The 14,703-nt window shown below is 42.9% G+C and overlaps 1 protein-coding gene across 1 annotated transcript; it reads right to left on the bottom strand.

Annotated features, from left to right (window-relative positions):
- Positions 1-3,261: 3,261 nt before the first annotated feature.
- On the bottom strand, positions 3,262-13,167 carry caln2 (calneuron 2; the record flags this gene model as incomplete). Its single annotated transcript, XM_083695655.1, has 5 exons — positions 13,023-13,167; positions 10,948-11,091; positions 10,443-10,555; positions 4,402-4,555; positions 3,262-3,389 (listed from the first exon to the last, which is right to left on the bottom strand). Exons 1-5 carry the CDS (start codon positions 13,138-13,140, stop codon positions 3,262-3,264), a joined length of 657 nt encoding a protein of 218 aa, XP_083551781.1. The 5' UTR covers positions 13,141-13,167.
- Between the last annotated feature and the right edge of the window lie 1,536 nt (positions 13,168-14,703).

Here is a 14,703-nt window from a genome sequence, read left to right as displayed (position 1 = left end):
CTTTTCATCAATAAAAATCCCAAGGTACTTGTAAGAGGGTACTCTCTCAATTACAGAACTATCCATGCAAATATTGAAATCAGTTTCCTTCAAAGAGCGGGATCTAGAGAATTGCATATATTTTGTTTTTGCTCCATTTAAAACAAGTTTAAGCTCTAGAAGTGAGCACTGGATTGAGTCAAAGGCTGTCTGCAAAATAGATAATGCTCCTCCCAATGTAGGAGCAGATGAATAAATGACTGTATCATCAGCATAAAAGTGCACCTTACATCCATTTTTAAGAGACAATATTATTAATATACAAGGTGAAGAGTAAAGGACCTAGAATTGAACCCTGCGGTACACCTTTAGTGACCATAAAAGTGGATTGAATAGAGTTAGCAACAATACATTGGGTTCTATTCGTGAGATAGCTTGTAAACCATTGGCAGGTGTTCTGATCTAGGGCGACAGAGACTAGTCTATCAAAAGTGAATGGTCAACTGTATCAAATGCTTTGGACAGGTCAATGAACAGAGCAGCACAGTGCTGTCCATTGTCAAGAGCACATACAATATAATTTAGAACAAGAGATGCAGCTGATACAGTACTGTGACCAGATCTAAAATCAGACTGAAAAGTATTTAACTTTTTTTTTTTTAAAAGTAGATGTACCAACAAAAACACAATTGCTTTTTGTTTCTATAGAAAATTGTTTTTTATTGCGTAAACACAGTATGATTATTTTCTATACAGATAACAGATTTTTATTTGCATTTTAACATCCAATTATATCAATAATATTGCTATTTTCTTTCTTCCTCTCTTCATCTAAGCATGCCAAGGTTATATATGTCTTTGTGTTTAGATTTCTCTCTGTACAATCAATGAACAAGTTTATAATTTCAAAACGATAGGTGATTGACTGTCCTAATAGGGAAATTATATATATCTAAGCTAGAAACTTGAAACCTTCTCGAACCTCTTTCCTTAGATCTCCTTTACAAGGTTTTAAAAATACAACACAAATATTGTAAAACCATTACTAATGGAGATACACACCACAGTAACTGAGATGCTGGTTTCATAGGACAACATGGCTTATAGACAAAGGTTAAAAATGCCCCCTTGCAAACAAATATACATGTTTTTAAAATGTAAAACAATGGGTGATTTTTGATAGAAACTAACTTCAATATAAATACGTTATATAGCCTTTATATGAGGCAGTGAGTAAGTCATTCAAACTACATTTGAATGACTTACAACCTCTGTTACTGTGACTAAAACACACAATTCAGTTAATGTTGTATTTCAACCCACCAAAGTGAATGCTAGTGTATAGTGCACACAACATGAAACAGAGATGATGTGACCTTGTTGCATATTTATGAAAATATTCCCTTCTGCGTTCTGAATTGATTAATAGCTGGTATAAACTGATATACGTAGCGACTGCCATAGAAATCTGAAAGTCAAATTTCACAGTAGTTCATACATACATACATACATAAATAAATAAATCTAAAATCAAGGCCATGTCTCTGGGAAAGGTTGAATCCACGGGCAGATGGAGGTGAATTCCTTGCCCTTCAAATTAATTAAATGATAAAGTACTACATGCATAAAGTATGCAGTGATATAATACAAATACTATTTGATCTGGCCAGACTTAGAGCTCTGAGGCTGTGTTTGATTTCAGCAAAGTTGTTCCCTCCTCCTCATTCACTTCCACAGATCTGAAACATCTGGAAAGGTTGATGACATAACTAGCTAGGTGGAGATTCCACCATATTGCCTTTATCCATCCAGTCCTATATGAGATCAAAGAAGGGGGGTGAATGGGATGGGAGGGATGGGAGGGAACCACTTTCTGGTCAAACAACTTGGTGAAAAAAACATTCAGACCACTCTATCCATGGTCCAAGCATTTTGGGTGTAGTCCTCTCTTGAGCCACTAGATCCCCACCTTGTACAACTACAGACAGCTACACTTATCTTACAGCTACATATTTCCCTGATTTATCTCATCTCATTCTACACTCCATACAGGCATCGCTATGAGAGTGCTATTACATTATTCACTGTACACAACTAGTTCAATACGTTTAGATCAGAACGTGATTGGGATACTGTTTGATATGGCAGTGTACAGTAAATATCAGAATACGGTAAAAATACTGACATAGTTTCTTGAGGTCAGTTTGTCTGTTGGTCTGTTGCCACTGAATGGAGGGGTATTGACATGGGCCATGATTCAAACCCCCTCCTAACTAACTAATCTGAAACCCTGGGAACCGTAACCTAGAGCTTTCTCCCCCCAAACCCTAACCTTGACTTTAACTACAATCCTAATCCTGGCATTGGTTGTATTTGATAATTAATCTAGTTAAAATCCTCCATACTTTACACTCCTTGGAGAATGCCTGAGCTTACATAGCAGAAACATGCAGAAAACACTGCGCCATAGACACACAGTTGACACGAGTACGAGTGCATACGTACATACATACATACAGTGCCTTTGGACAGTATTCATTTTTCATTTTTTCCACATTTTGTTGTGTTACAAAATGTGGAAAAGGTGAAGGGGTCTGAATACTTTCCGAAGGCACTGTACATAGAGTGAAATGAAACACATACATACAGACATAACTAGAAACATATTTAAAGGTAGGTATTTAAATGTCTCTATACATCACCAACACATTGAGTGAATGGGTGTACAGAGATACAGTGGGAAGCATGTCTACAGGAGTGGAGAGGTGAAAATACAGGACTGAAAGAGAGTGTTATTATAAAAATAAGATATACAGCAGATACAGCACACAACATAAAGTGCCCTCAGTCAGTCCTGTGTGTAGTCCATAACCTTAGTTCTCATGTTAAAAAATAGGAATGGCTCAAAGGACCTGATGCATGTTAGAAATTGCTGTTTGCTGTTAATTAGAAAATCAATCTTAAAGGGTGGTCTTTAATACAGGAATGAAAGGACCCCCTCCCCATCCCAATATAATTTTAAAAAGAATGAATTGCATCACGTCCAGTCTGTGTTTATCAAGTCCCAGTACCACAACTGAAAATGAGATCTTCTGTATGTGTCTCATATCCACTTGCATTGTCTGTTCATGTAAAAAATCTGAACCAACTTTACATGAAAAGAACAGACAAGTTCACAGAAAAGTTGGGGTTCTGGCTGGTATGTGTTCCTGTTTTGGCTGAGAAGCCAAGAAGTGAGGTCATAGCTCCCCTACCCACTTCCCAGGCTCACAGTGTGATTGGCTACTTCATGCCATTCCGCAGCATTTGATTGGCTGCGATGAGCATGACACTGATGATGAAGGCCATGGCGAAGGCGCAGATCAGACTCTTCCTCACGCACGTCTGCCGGTTCTTCTTCTTGGGATGGACTGGGAGAGGAGAGGAGAGGAGAGGAGAGGAGAGGAGAGGAGAGGAAAACATAGGAGAAGAGAAAATGATGGTAAATACAAGAGAACTCTCCCTCCTGAGACTATACTATTGAAAAACAAGGACTGCAAGGTGATTTGCACTGCACTGCTGATATTTGGGCTACAAAGCCTTTTTGTAATACAGTTTCCAGAGAGTGAAAAATGAGAGAGAGGAGAGGAGACTCAACTTGACAAAGGCCTTGCAACAAAAATGTCGACAATAGAAAGTTTCCACTCAGTCTGCTTGTCTTTGTCAAAAGTCTGTGTTTGTCTGTGTTTGTCAAAATCACAAACACCATCCACAAGTCAGCTCTGCAGGTGAGTCATCACACACACAGATGTTATTGTGATGGATTATGACAGACTCAGATCCCACAGGTCCAGAAGAGGAGGCAGGAGCGAAGGATGTAGGAGGACAGATACAGACAGGGGAGGAAGGGTTGAGGGGGAGGTCAGGGGGGACATGGAGGACGTTCAGGAATGCACCTGTTCTCTCGGATGACCACTGGCGAAAACACTGAAAATACCTCTCAGCTATTCTCTCTCCCTACCTCTCTCCTTTCTTTACTCCTGTTTCTGTTCTCTCCACTTATCTTGCTTTCTCAAGCTTCTCACTTTTCTTGCTTTCTTTCCTCTTTTCCCATAGTGGCTAGCTTCATTTAATCCCCTATCACCTTATTAAAACTTGATGTGGCAGTAGGCGAATCACAGTTCTCTAATGTCTTGTGGGGGTTCTCTTCTGTTTCCTTCTCTACAGCTCCCTCTCATTATCTCTCACATCCACACTCTTTCCTCCCTAAAAGTCTGTCCGGCTGGTCTCTGAGGTGTCTCTCTCTCTCTCTCTCTCTCTCTCTCTCTCTCTCTCTCTCTCTCTCTCTCTCTCACACCCCACAGCCTCTCTCTCTGCCCCCTCCCCCCTCTCTCTATCCATCTCCCGCTACTCCTTTCTCACCCCCCCCCCCCTCTCTCTCACCTCCCTCGTACTCAGGGCAGTTCCCTGAGGTTTCGTTGAGGCTCTCCTCTTCCGTGATGATGATGTTGTCAATGTCCTTCATCGTCAGGTGGTCGTGGAAGGCATGGAACAGAACCTGCTTCAGCTCATCCAGAGACAGCTGCTGCATGTCAAACTGCAAGGGGCACAGAAATAAACACACACACACACACACACACACACACACACACACACACACTCACACACACACACACACACACACACTTACATATAGTATGCACGATATTGTATGCATCAAGGTCACAGAACTGTTTCTACATGCTCTGTCACCATTGTGTAGGGTGTGTGTGCATGTATCTGTGTGTGTGTATGTGTGCGTGTGAGAGAGAGAGAGGAGAGTGAGTGAGTGAATAATGAAGCCTTGAGTGGAGCAGGTCTTTTTCCAATCAATAGAGTCTGAGTCTGTGGCGTTTTCATTCATTTCACTTTTGGGACTGGATTTCACTTCCCATCTGCCCTTCCCAAAACTCCTCCTGTCCTTCACTGGTAATAGCATCAGTCTTTCTAAACGCCAAAACCAACATGCACTGTAATGTCAAGGATCACTGAACAGGTGTCAAAAGCTTACAACTGGAGGATGGAGGATTTGAGTGCTTTGCAGGTACAGAGGATAGGATGGTATTTAGGTTTGGTAGTGAAACTCACCAAGTCAATTTCCTGTAAGTGCAAATATAGTTGGCCAAATAAAAGAATTCTGATTCTGAGTCTGATTCCGATTCTGAAAGAGTATCTGTCACCACAGTGTGGTTGCCAAGGGAGATAGGGAGAGAGGATACATTCCCACAGGAGGAAAGAAATGAAAACAAAAAGTGTTTTTCTGACCTTCAGGCATCCTGCACATGTGCGCACAAACATGCACACATGCACGTGCACGTGCACACACACACACACACACACACACACACACACACACACAGAGTTAACATCTAGGGAGAGTCTGTACGGGAACACTTTTCTTTTCATTTCTGTTTGTTTAAACTGTGACAGAATGGAGATGTCAGGCAGGCCCAAGCCATTCATGTCTCCTCACAGACAAACTGATCACATCATTACACTTCTTTTATTCTCCCTTCTTTTTTCCACCTCTCTTTCTCTCGCTCCATCTCCCACCCTCACTCTCTACCTTTTACTTTCTTTCTCCTTAAAGCTCACACTTTGTCCCTCTAACTCTTTCTCTCCGTCTTGGTCTCTCCTTCTTTCCCATTATCTCCTAGTCTCTTTATTCCCTTAAAAGCACTGTGCAAGCTCTGTTGATTACAGTCATTGATTGTGGGATTGTATCTGTTCTATTCTATTCGATGCCGACCCATTCAGAGGAGATGGTGACTTTGTTTAGAATCATTACAGTGTCAGCGACGATGAAAGCCAGTAATAACATCCTAATCTACTCAATCCAATATCCTGTCTGTCTCGCCACTAGGACCGCAGTCAAAAGACAACCGCAATCAATAACATCCCAAGGATATACTGTATCTCTATCATCCCTACCTCGGTGATATTGAAGTTTATGTACATTCAGGCACTTTAAGTAGAAGGGTAGCTGGCAGTCAGGTGACGGACAGCTGAACCCACGTATGAAAGAAAGCAAAGACATCACATGTTCATGGGACTAGGCTTAAAAGAGCTGAGTTATGCAACACTCCTGCATGGTTAAACAATGTTTTCGCCACTGGCAAAACAGCTTCCACCTGCAGGTTCGCTCTGTGTTTTACCTACATACGGGGGGTTTGAAAGGTTTATGGGCTCCCCACCTTATAATATTGTATTAAATCTTGTTTAACTTCAGCCAGGGTGCTATATCAGAGCGGAGCCATCCAATTATGCCAAACTTAATGTATTACTATTTTCATAAACTTATTAAAACAATGTAAGTGTCCTGACTGAATTGTAGTTGGATGGCTATGCCATTGCCACTCTTCTTGCAATAACGTATGAATTTGATCTTCTCTATCACATACACATACACTGTAATGGCTGTAGTACGCAGGCAGAGGACTCAAATACACAACTCGGGGACAACAACTAAAATCCAAAAGAATAGTCTTTAATTCTAAAAAGTCAGTACACAGATAGGCAGTCAATGGCTAGGCAGATAGTCCAATAAGGAGTAGGCAAAGCAGAGTACGGTACACAGGTTGGCAGTTCAAAAAGGCAGGCAAATAATCTGATAAGGAGTAGGCAAAAAGCCAGAATAAACTATCAGGGATCGTAAACCAGGAAAGCGAAACACTAGGAATAAACGCTGGAACGTATTGACAAGTACAAAGACAAACTGGCACAGAGACAGGGGAACACACAGACCAAATACACAGGGAAGGATGATGAGGAACAGATGAAGCCATTCAGGGTGGGGTAGACAATCACACAGGCAGGAAACACACAAGGGCAGGTGGTGAAGTGTCTGAAATGAGAGACAAGGTGAGGAACACATAAATAAACAGGAAACAATAAATGAATAACATGAAACAAAGACAAACATAAACTACAGGACGAGATGTTAGACACAGACTTATGAAGTTAAGTTAAGTGTGTCTTGTTAACCCCGCCTACTTACATATCTCAGTCCAATAAAAAACTATATTGGGTAAATCAGGAAGGAACTATTTGAAGCCTGTTGATTGACAGTTCATTGGTGCCACTGGTATACCACTGGTGAACTTGAGAGGGCAGGACCAAGGATTGTAGAGAATTTGAAAAGTAATTAAAACGATTTTCATGGCATGATTTTCGGTGTGTTGTGGTTAAACCGGCCTAGATTCTCCCTTGTTTTATGATGCGCCCTTGATACAAAAGCAGTAGCGCCCCCCCCCCCCCCCCCTATTCATTTTACAGATGAAAGCTAACATTTCAATGCTGTCATAGTGCGTCTTATATTCAGGTTCAATTTATGAATTAAGCTGCTGCAGCACGCAATCTGCACATGTTATGAGAGGAGCAAAACAAAAGTTTTGACAGTACAGTAAAACCCACCCACCCACCCACCCACCCACCCACCCACACACACACACACACACACACACACACACACACACACACACACACACACACACACACACACACACACACACACACACACACACACACACACACACACACACACACAGACATACATTTCTGATCTTAAAAGCTTGTCTCATTGTGGCAGATTTACCGTTATTGCCGGTTGTTGTGTGTGTTGATGTGGAGGCATAGCAGAAAAGCTCTATTGATTCCAATCTCACCATGCTTGTCACCTTTTCAGGTGATTTACACCTCAGTTATCTAAAGCACACACCACCGTCACAGCCAGATTAATACAGAAACAGAGACATAACAATGAGGGGGAGGATGATTATGAAAACACACACACACACACACACACACACACACACACACACACACATACACACACACAAACACACACACATACACACACACACACACACACACACCTTGAGACATATTACAATGGCATGCATGCATACACAAACTTAAAGAGAGGTCGATGAGGTAAAACCATAGCAACAGTATATAAGTAGAGATAATCAATAGTAACCAATCGATAGATAAATCTGGAACAAACCCAAGCCTACAGACACAGACTATTTTTCAACCTCTGTGATACACAATACCTTACTGTCTCTCTGTCAGGCATTTTAGTACAGACAGTGTGAGTGACAGCTAAGGGCAGAGATACAAAGCTACTGTCTGTTCTCTGTTTCCAAGGCTTTCTCTTGTCTGTGATATCCCAACAGAGGGTACAATGCTGTTACCGGGCAAACAACATGACAGCGAAGGGCAGAATGAATGCGCAAAGTCCTGTCTGCCTGGAAAGAGAAATCTAGTGATCCTGTTACCACAGCCTTGTCTTTCCTACAACGTCTTAAAACACATGCATGCACACACGCACACGCACGCACGCACGCACGCACACACACGCACGCACGCACGCACGCACGCACGCACACACACACACGCACACACCCACACACACGCACACACAGTCGTGTGGAGACCTGTCAGAGTTGTTTTTGGTTGGCTATGCTGTGTGTGTGTGTGTGTGTGTGTGTGTGTGTGTGTGTGTGTGTGTGTGTGTGTGTGTGTGTGTGTGTGTGTGTGTGCAGGGAGCAGTGACATATTGAAGGTGTCCAGACACATCAATCAGACACATATGCACTCGGCTCGCTGTCCTTCTTCTCCACTCCTGCCTGCCCCTTCTTATAACTCATGTTTGCTTTCTTAGTCTGTCCGCTCTGACGGGCAAATAAGAGACAGTGGGGGGCATTTGAGGTGCTTTTTAAAGTGTCTACCAGACTGTCTTATGCCTTAGTTTACTGTTAAGCACCTGATCAGCCAGAGGAGGATGGGTCCCGCTTGAAGCCTGGTTCCTCTCAAGGTTTCTTCTCAGGGAGGTTTTCCTCTATATTTTTCTCTCCATTGGGACGTTTTTCCTTGCCTTACCTTTTGGGGCTCTATGGTTCAATGTTAGTTAATATAGTTTGTATTGTATTTATTGTTTATATAGTTGGTATTCTTCTTGTTGTAAAGTATGTTAAGACAATTGTCTTTGTGAAAAGCACTATAGAAATAAATGTGATTGATTGATTGGCTATATGTGTCAGTCTTGTGCATGTGTGATGATGTATGCTGTTCTTGTTCTTGAAATGTCTGAAAACAAATGGCTATATCGTAATGGGAGGTAGTACTTCTTTCCAGATATAATCTGCAGACTCTCAGCAGAAATCTGGCAACCTTTGGTGAAATCTGGCAACCTGAGGCAAGGATTTAAAAAGCAGCTTTCTGAAAGACCTGGGCTTCGATTCAGTTTTCAAAGGCATTCATGGAGCAAAAACATATTTGGGACATTGTGGGAGATGTAGCAACTTACAGTAATCTATCCAAGACACAGCAAGGCACACTGATACAAATATACAAGGATGCACATATGAACACACACACACACACACACACACACACACACACACACACACACACACACATAGACTCATCATCTCGTTGCCAACCAGAGAACGTGTGTCTCAGTGTGTCTGATGATGTTGTTTGGGTTTAGGGTCCAGATATGAGTAATTATTACAGCCCACCAAAGTTCCTCAGCTCCATCTTCTTCTTCCCTCCCTCTCTCTCTAAATTGTCTCATTATGTCCCACCAAGGAATGCTTCCTTCCATCCATTCTACCTCCCTCTCTCTCTCTCTTTCTCTCTCGTTCTAAACCACCCCTGAGACACAGACTGTCTGCGACCTTCATGAATCACTATCTATCATTCCCTTTCTTTCTCTTTACCTTTCTCTCCCACACCCCCTCTCACTCTTCTTCCATTCTCTTTGTACTATGTCTCTCTATCTCTGGGTGTCTGGGTGCCTCTTTATGGCCCTCTCTATCTGCTCTCCCCAATTCCCCACTCCCTCCCTCTCTAAAACATCCTGGTATCTGTAACCCTCTGATGTAATGTTTAAACGCTCCTCATTTTGTGAATCATGGCACTTTCTGACCAACACTTCACACCTAATATGAAGCATGCTCCTTTTTAACAAACAAAAGCACACTGAAATAGCACTGCTCATTAGAAGCACCCTCAAAAGTAGTGCACCCAAATACCTTTCAACCCCTAAACAGAAGCACTTTCCTGAAAACTGTCTTTCCTCCCGCTCCAAGTCTGGTGACCAGTGTACACCTCCCAAACACACACACACACACACACACACACACACACACACACACACACACACACACACACACACACACACACACACACACACACACACACACACACACACACACACACTCAATCCCCAGCCTGTCTCCCTCCTTTAAAGGCCTGGACCCAAAAAATCCCTTTCCCTATCGTCATGGGACGAACAGTGCAGATAGGGGGTCTGTGTATGTGTGCCAATATCTGGAGAAAACAGGCTTTTGAGTGAGCATCTCAACGTGCCCTGACTGCAGAATACACTCAGAGGGGAGAAGAAGGAGAGGAATGGAGGGGAAAGGAGTAGCTTTTACCTGCCAGAAGATGTTGTCAATAGTGTTTCCCAGAAATCCTTCTCTGGTTTCAGATGACAGTAGTTTGGGCCCCAGTATCGTCATGAACTCCTCAAAGTCTACCTGGCCATCACCTACATGGAACGACAGAGGATACACACATATAGACATATAGACAGATATATAGACATATAGACATACAGATGATTTGGTTATCTGGTTTAGGATGATAAAGGAATATTGTTGTATATTTGGTAGGGTGTATGTGCTAAACAAAGAAATCTGGCTCATATTCATTGCCAAACTGATGTGTATATAGCCTTACAAGTGTTTTGTCAAAGTTCACCTTGTATAGTGCTGACTGGTTTACACAAAGAGCATGACATAGATTGAATATATAAGCACAGGTGTGTACTGTACATATTGTATGAACCCTTTCAACATTCCCTCACACTGTATGTGTGAATGTGTGTGTGTGTGTGTGTGTGTGTGTGTGTGTGTGTGTGTGTGTGTGTGTGTGCCTCACCGTCCATGTCCAGTCTCTGCATGATGATGGCCAGCTCCACCTCACTGGGCATGTATCCCAGAGAACGCATGGCCATTCCTAACTCCTGCTTGGAGATGAAACCATTCCCATCCCGATCCAACACCCGAAATGCCTCACGGATCTCTGCAAAGTCACACACACACACACACACACACACACACACACACACACACACACACACACACACACACACACACACACACACACACACACACACACACACACAGACGTCTTTTGGTCTATTTTCTATTTCTAAACCATTGTAAGGTTCACTCCCATGTGGAGATGCTCTCTCTCTCTCTCTCTCTCTCTCTCTCTCTCTCTCTTCCTGTATTTAACCAAACCCAGGGGGGATTATCACAATCCTTTCTGAAAGAACACTTTTAGCTACAACACCTAAAGCCTTTCCGACAGACTCCTGTCGGATAAAAGACTCCCAGATAAAAGACTTCTTGCCTCCCTGTAATTATTGCTAGCAGTATGGAGGGTGTTAAAGTGACTCAAACCTCTGTAGACAAGCCCAGCCTCCCTTAGAAAGCATCCGGTCAATCCGGAGTCTTAATTACCTGTCAATCATTTGACACTAAGAGGGCATTCTAATACATCAGTGAGACGAATGTCTCTGTAATGAAGACCAATGTATTTTTTAGTCAATCCTTTAGTACATCACTGACCATCTGTCACATTTAACCTGTTTACTGAGAGAGGCAACATGCTGTGCTGTTAAACTCTTTGATATGGTGTAATCCAAGATTGTCATTTTAGATGATTTTTAGGCTCTGCATGTTGACAATGGAGTGTTCAGTGTAATTTTGATTTATGTCAAGCGACTGATAACTTAGGCAACAGACCAAGTGTATATTGCTGAGTGCTGCTGGAGGTCCCTTCCTTTCAATGACAAATTGGCATAGAATAGAATAGAATAGAATGATTGTTGTTTGTTGTCGTCCCCCCCTCCCCCCTCCCCCCTCTCTCTCTCTCACCCTTTTTTGTCTCCTGAGCCAGTTAGTTTGGATGCAAAACCCCTGCTCTGTGTTTCTAATGTTTGACATTCTCAGACTGACACCCTGCTCCCTCCTCTGTGTCTGTATAATTAAACTGTCTCAGATCTGTCTCTGCCGTCTGTCTTTGCTCTGTCAGCTCTCAGAGAGTGTCAGCTAAGTCACAACATCCATATAAGCCTGTAGAACTCCCCCTTCAACAGATAACAACACCAGAGCGTGCCTCACTCCCTCACTAAACAAAGTGAGAATCAGAAGAGAGGGATTGAAAGAGCGCCTGTCTCCCCCAAAACAAAGTGAGATTTTTTTTGGTATGCAGCTCGACACTGCACACATTCTCAGCTGGGTCTGAATGAGCTGACTTCAGATGGATTACTGCAGTGTGAACTGTGTGTACATGTGTACGTGTGTGTGTGTGTGTGTGTGTGTGTGTGTGTGTGTGTGTGTGCATATGGGTGTGTGCTATGATACACGCTTCCATCTTCATACCCAGAGGAGCATATTCATCATCCTTCACTGAGAAACATCAATTGGTTGATGTTAACAAATCCAAAGACTGTTATACCAGCAATCCTATGCTGAGAAAATAAACGACCCTTCCATCGACTCCTCACAAATAGCCTTCTGAGTCCCTCTGTGCACGGGATTATCAAAAGCTTAATCACAGACACCCAATGGGAGCTCTTTGTTCTCCACATCAAAGGGTCCCATTGGGCTGGATGTGTGATTGACAGAACATGATGACCCGACCCATTTTTAGGTCAGAATTCTGATAATTACTTCCAACTGCTTTACGCTTTTCACTGCCGTTAACTGTCCAAATGAAATGCTTTGGCCAATCAGAATGCTGAGTGCAGGAAAGGTTGGTCTTGACTGCTAAAGATAATCAGGCATTGTCTTATTGAGTCAAGTCAGGAGTTTTTTTTTTTTCATTGAATTGATCAATGAGTTTTTCATTGGGGACATGGAATTAAGAGATTTGCACACACACACACACACACACACACACACACACACACACACACACACACACACACACACACACACACTCACCTCCGAGCTCCTCTGTGGAGATGCTGGTGAGTTGGAAGGCTTCGCTCCCCTCAGATAGAGAGCGGCTCAGGTAGTTCCCAGTGTAGAGCAGACCTGCCCTTACGTGGTGGAACGGCATCTTCACCCTACACAATAAACACACACACACACACACACACACACACACACACACACACACACACACACACACACACACACACAGTCTAAATACACATAATGTGAGTGTACGAGTTATACAGTTCATCCTCCCTCCCCTCTTATTTCCCTCTCTCCTTCGCTTCCTCTTTCCCTCCCTCCCTCCCTCCATGTCTTTCTCCCTTCTTACCTCCATCTTTCTCTCCCCAGTCTCACTCCACAACAGTCTTTTTGTCCTTCTCTCTCTCCCTCCCTTCTACCCTCCATCCCATCCTCCTGGTCTCCTCCCAGGCACCCAGGCCACAGAGATAAAAACATAACGAAAGTCCTGTCACTCCCCATCATTTCCTCTAACCTTCCTGTCAATGCCTGTAACTTCCTGTCCCTCCAGGCTATCCCCAAGGTGACAGGGTGGTTCACTCAGGGACCCCACGCCCCGACAGAACATCAATATTCACTTCAGCAGCAGAGAGAGAGAGAGAGAGAGAGAGAGAGAGAGAGAGAGAAAGAGAGATTGAAACAGAGTGAGACTGAGATATATGGAGAGAAGAGAGACTATGAGACTGATGTCAACTATGGGAGGCTACAGTATGTAAGATATCTGCAGAATAATTAGAAGAGAGGTTGTATGAGATACTGTATCTCAGAGCCGGCCCCTCCTATACACCGACTAAGCACTGCACGTAGGGCCATGAGACCCCGAGTGCAAAACTACAATCATTTGAGCAATTCCCCTATTAAAAAAACATGTTTCTCTAAAAAGCAATTGAAGACTTTTCTTTAGCCTTGATTTTAATAAGCCAGCCGTTTATATTATTTTATGCTATTTCATGTATTATTCCATTTATTTTCTAGAATGTAGGCATGCACAGTTTCCTATTATTCCTATGATGTCTTGTTTTTAATATTGTCTTTTGATAACTATTATTATTTATTTTGTCATAGACCGGTTCCGGTGGTGGAGATATAGCTTTCTGTGGACAGGCTCCTTTCAGACAGAGAGAGAGACAGATGTGGATGTCTCTATACTGCAGACAGAGAGGGCATGAGAGAGGAAGGTCAACGTCTACACATACGCAGAGCGACTGTTCTCCCTGTCTCTCCTCTCCTACCCTCTCCTCTCTTCTCCTTTCTTCTTCCATTACCTCGCTTCTCCACTCCTCACCTCTCCTCCCCCTAAGGGCTCCTCTCCTCTGCTCTGCTCTCCTTTCCTTCTCTCTCCTCTCCTTCTTTCTCTCTTATACAAAAAAACATGTTTACTGTAGATTCCTATATGGATATCTTGTATGAAAGGCAGAGGATGGAAAGGAAAAAGACAGAGTGGATGGAGTGATAGAGAGATTGTAATGGTTGAGGGTACTGGAACAAGTACAGGTATGCTCTGATGATCTACACAGGACAAAATATAAAGATGTATCTGTGAATGTTCCTCAGCAAGAGATGCAAATTCTGGTGTGTGTGCGTGCGTGCGTATGTATGTGTGTGATCAGCTCTGATAGGAGGTATGCTACAGCCCATCTGCTACTCGTTCTTATCCTGTCCTACC

Source organism: Argentina silus, assembly GCF_951799395.1.
Source record: "Argentina silus genome assembly, chromosome: 2".
NCBI lineage: Eukaryota > Metazoa > Chordata > Actinopteri > Argentiniformes > Argentinidae > Argentina > Argentina silus.
The sequence above is the reverse complement of the archived record's forward strand: the minus strand, read 5'-3'. Positions and strand labels throughout refer to the sequence as shown.